The 4860-nt window shown below is 45.1% G+C and overlaps 1 protein-coding gene across 2 annotated transcripts in view; it reads left to right on the forward strand.

The window, feature by feature from the left end:
* Nucleotides 1–302: 302 nt before the first annotated feature.
* ACSL6 (acyl-CoA synthetase long-chain family member 6) overlaps nucleotides 303–4860 on the forward strand; it is a 108235-nt gene continuing 103677 nt past the window's right edge. Inside the window, exon 1 of one of the 2 annotated variants that reach the window (XM_019535051.1) lies at nucleotides 303–481. In XM_019535051.1, coding sequence (XP_019390596.1) covers nucleotides 409–481 — 73 coding nt within the window. In that variant the 5' untranslated portion in view covers nucleotides 303–408. The remainder of the gene's footprint in view (nucleotides 482–4860) is intronic. The other variant, XM_019535048.1, reaches the window with a different exon arrangement.

The following is a 4860-nucleotide window of genomic DNA, read 5'->3' on the forward strand; positions in this document are numbered from 1 at the left end:
AGCAGGCCTGGAGGGGCATTACAGTGCAAGACACCGCATATGGGTAATTTCTTTGAACACAGGTTAAGATAAAGTTTTCCCCCTCGCTGCGTCTCTTCCTCCTCCCCCTCTTCCTTGCAGCCTATGCTACTGGATTCCCAAGGTGGGGGGAAGGCAGCCTCTTCACATCTGTGACCGGCATGCGAGCAGGATGCATTGCCTCCTTTAAGAAGAAGGAGCTACATGTCCCTGGGAAGGGGTGGGGGAACGGTTGCTAAAAATACCGTCCTATGCTGCGGACTAATTGACAAACGTGCCGTGCCTTGGAGCAAGCAGAGTGGTCCATTCCCTGCTGCTGATGCTGCCTCAGTCACTGCAGTGAGTGTGCTGCAGTCCCTCCTCAGCCTGCACAGTCTCGTCAGGCCGCCCATGCTGCAGCCAGATCCAGCAGGCATGCTCACCTTCTTCTTAGTGACTGGTGGCTCCATCTGGCTGTTCATGGGTAAGTGCTTTTTCAGCTCTCCCCCTCCCCTCCCTCCCCTCCCCGACTGTTACCTTTTCACCCCTTTCTCCCCATTTATTTCTATTTCCTCTCTGTTCTGTATTGTTATTTTTTAATCCTTTTCTTTTGTTGCTATTAATCAGGCGTGGCTGCCTGCATGTTACACGAGAAGCAGAGAGTCCATTCTCCTCCAGCCAGAGGGGAACCATAGCTTGGGAGCTTTACCAATTAGGACTTTTATGAAATGACCTCTGTGCATTTTTTCCTTTATTCTGTTTCAGCCGCTCAGCACATTCATTGCTCCTCTCTGCCCTCCCACCAGCTGTGCCCTAAGGTTATTTCAAATGCAGTTAAAGAAAAAGAAAGAAGCGAGCAATTGAAAACTCACATGGCTTACATTCAAAGATTGCTCGTCAGTGTAATGCTGTGTACATGTAATATTGAAAACAGTGCGGTGAAATATTAATGCAGCTTGGTTAAAGTAATTACAACTGTTTGCTCAAATGACTAGATTACATAAGGTCTCTCAAATGATCCGGCCGGCTTGTTCAGCTTGGTCCATCCTTTAGAGTTTTGCTCTGTTAGGGCACTGTGCGTCTCTGTGTGTCTGCATTGTGTGATAAAATAGAAAAAAGAATATATTCCACATTGCTGTGTTGGCATGTAGTAATGTGTTAAAGTGTCTCACCAGGCAGGGAAAATTACTGCATCCTTGGAATAGGTGTTCTTCTCCTTGGTACTTACAGATTCTGTTTTAAATCCTGCATTGATTCAAGCATTCTGAATGTGTGTGGGAAGGGGGGCTGGGAAGGCAGACTTTTAAAAGGAAAGGTAACTTCTAATAGCTATGCTTTTCTCCTCACTAGTATAATAACTCTTCTCTATAGAGATAAAGCCATCTGTTGGGTAGAAATACAAATAGAACATGGTTTTAAAGATGTAGTCTCTTGTCATCATTGAGTTAGATTTTCTGCTTTAAGGAAATGAAAAAATAGACAGGGGTTGTTAGTGTTCATATTTACTCTGCTTCTCTGGTTTATGAAGGGGGATAATTTTAGCAACGAAACAAATTAAATTTTGCCCTTGGTTCTGTCAACTGAAGTCAGCATGCGCTCACCTGAATCAGGGCCTGAATCTTCTCCCATTGAGGTCAATGCAAAACTTGCCTATTGCAGAGTTTAACCCAAAGGGCAGGTATATGTATTTGGAGGCAGAATTTGGTACAGAATTTCCCTATGGTAACTGTCAGGAAACACAGTATATAAATACTTTGGCCTCTGGGTCCCAGTTTGCCCTGAGCTGTACTACTGAATTTATTCAAGTTGTGCATGTGTAATTGGGAAGAGAATTTGGCCTATGTTATGAAAGTATTTGCTATGCAAGCCTCTCCAGTCAGTTCTCCGTCTCTATCACATGTATAGATCAGACACTGTTGTGCGCGCTCACTGTCTTGACTTTTATTTGTTCAGACACATGCATGCAGATCCATGTCCAAGTGCGTCTGCCTTGCAAGCCTAGTTAGATTTGATTTTGTGGCTGTAGAGGTGAAAGCCTGCTTCATGAACTCACTAGGCCACGGATTCCCCTGACTGTCTTCCTTTTAACGTGTATAGTAATTTTTATTCAGTGCTTTGACCCATGATATACGCGGTACCCTTGGCAGGAAGGTGCAGTTTTGCTGTCCCTTTACTAATGCCTCTGTGGAGAAGCAGCAGAACCTGAGATGTATAGTAATCATTAATACCAGTCCTTTGTTTGAAATCTCTAACTAGAGATTTTTAAAAGTCTACCTAATGGCTTAGCCCCAGCGCAGCTGTGCCATTGCTGGCAGTTGCTCTAATATATGTATTCAATTTGCCAGTGTGAACCCATCCTGTGAGACTCCAGTTTCAGGATTACTGTTCTGCCGATTTACATAAAAAATGCATGTTGCTTTCACTACAGCTTTGTGCAAGGTTTTAATTTCATTTAAAGCCTCCAGTCCAATGATAAATATCATCACCCCTTGGTGAGGACTAATCCGCTGAGTTACATATGCTCTTTAGTCTATTTAGGAATAACTGTAAGACTCTGGGCAAAGCTAAGTCTGTTTTAAATTCTGGAAAAATTACTGAAAGTGCTATTTTCCCATACAGTTTCCTGTCATTCGTTCAGGCTTTCCATTAGCTAAATGACCTGCTGTGGGGCATGGTATGTCTACTTCTTTAGAGAAATAGTGCAAATAAAATTATTTGCCGACTTTACTCCCAAATAACATGTGTGTTCCTCAAACGACTCTTAGCTGGGGAAGTGACTCGGGGTATCCTGACAATATACGATTTCTACATTCAGCTGCAGTGGGACTTGTGTAAGTGGCTGGACACAAAGTGTGGGGTGCTAAAATCCCACACTCCCCCTCTCTGCAGTATCCATTTTTCCTATAGAGATTTTTACGGTTCAGATATGGTCTCAGTTAACAGCCTTGCTGCTGAGGACATTGGGATAACTTTCCTCTTGCATGCATTGCTATAACTTTGCCTCCATTGAAAGTATGCTTTCTTGCATATATGTTTGCGTGATCTAAGCAAAGGCAAGAAAAAGTGTGTGCATAAAAAGCCCCTGTGCTGTTTGAAAACCAGGCCGCAGTTGTGATAGTTGTGTGGGAAATGGCATAGGGCCTGCTCCTGCAAGCCCTTACTCGTGACCTCCTTAAATGAGTAGCTTCATCAGAGTCATTGTCTTCTATGTGTATGATTACAGATCTATTCAAGTTCCTTTCAGGATCATCATAGTCTAAGGTAAGCTTAGATAACCTTCTCCACTGTGGGGAGATGCTTTCTGTAATACAGAAGGGTAGAAGCTCAGAAGAGCCTGGCTTAATCAGCCATCTTTATTCTGTCCATATTCATTTCTCTTCAGGAACCTCTCCTGGTGCTCCCAGTGCCTAGCTGGACTCCCATACCCCCATGTAGCATCAGGTCTGGGGCCCATTCTGCCATGCAGTACGGTAGGGTTTTTCCTGCACATGATTCTCAACCAAGGAAATAACCCAATACCGCTGTGCTTCTAGCTTTGTTGTTCCCAACAAGATGATCTTGGTCTCCTGCCAGGCTTAGCTACAGATAGTCCTGTCCCCTAGGCACAGCGACACCTTGGGTTTGTTTGTTTTTATTTCCTTTTAGGAACGGATTCGTGTAAGGCAAACAAAGGCATCTGACTCTACTATGGTCTTATTTTTTCTAAAAAAAAAAAAAAGAAAATGAAATAGTAAAACTTAAAAGTTAGAATGAATTCAACAAAAGGGACCATCATAGAAAAGCAAATGATAGAAGAATGTGAGGAAGAGCACAGAGACAAGGTTTTAACAGTTTCTTTGCCTCTGTTTTCTTGAACAGGGACCAGGAGGTCCCACCTACCAGAGGTAGGGACAATCTCAGGGATAGCTCTGTCAGGCCTTCAGTCAGCGCAGATGTAGTTAGGGATCTTCTGGAAGGGCTAGACATTTTTAAATCTGCAGGCCCCCATGCCCTCCACCCAAGGGTGTTGAGGGCTCATCCCAGAGCAGTTGGCCTGGCTGCATGAGCATTCGTGGTCATCTGGCCAGGTGCCAGGGGATTGGAAAGTGGCTAATGCGGACCCAATTTTCAAGAGAGGGAGGAAGGAGGACCCAAGGAACTATAGGCCTGTAAGCCTCACCTCGGTGCTGAGGAAGATCTTGGAGAGAATCATCAAGGAGCACATCTGTGGGGGGCCGGCAAGGGAGATCATGCTCAGGGGCAATCAGCATGGGTTCATCAAAGGCAGGTCCTGCCTGACCAACCTGATTCCCTTTTATGACCAAGTAACTAAATCCTTGGATGATGGTGTCGCCGTGGACGTAGTCTTTCTAGACTTTAAGAAGGCCTTTGACACTGTCTCTCACCCCATCCTCATCAATAAATTAAGTGACTGTGCCATTGATGCCTGCACAGTTGAATGGGTAAAAAATTGGCTGATGGGGTGCACCCAGACAGTAGTGCTGGACGGGTTGTACTCAGCTTGGTGAGCTGTGAGGAGTGGGGTACCCCAGGGCTCGGTCCTTGGGCCCGCACTGTTTAACATCTTCATCAGCTCCTTGGACAAGGGGGTGGAAAGCACATTGTCCAAATTTGCTGATGACACTAAGATGTGGGGCGAGGTGGACACACTTGAAGGGAGAGAGAGGCTGCAAATTGATTTAGACAGGCTACAGAAGTGGGCAGATGAGAATAGGATGGGGTTCAACGTAGATAAATGCAGGGTGCTGCACCTTGGGAGAAGGCATCCACAGCACACATACAGGCTGGGGAGTTCTCCTCTTGAAAGCACAGAGGCGAAAGGGATCTTGGAGTCATTATTGACTCCAAGATGAACATGAACCG

The sequence above is a fragment of the Crocodylus porosus genome, unplaced genomic scaffold (assembly GCF_001723895.1).
Source record: "Crocodylus porosus isolate Cpor-Errol unplaced genomic scaffold, CroPor_comp1, whole genome shotgun sequence".
Lineage (NCBI taxonomy): Eukaryota > Metazoa > Chordata > Crocodylia > Crocodylidae > Crocodylus > Crocodylus porosus.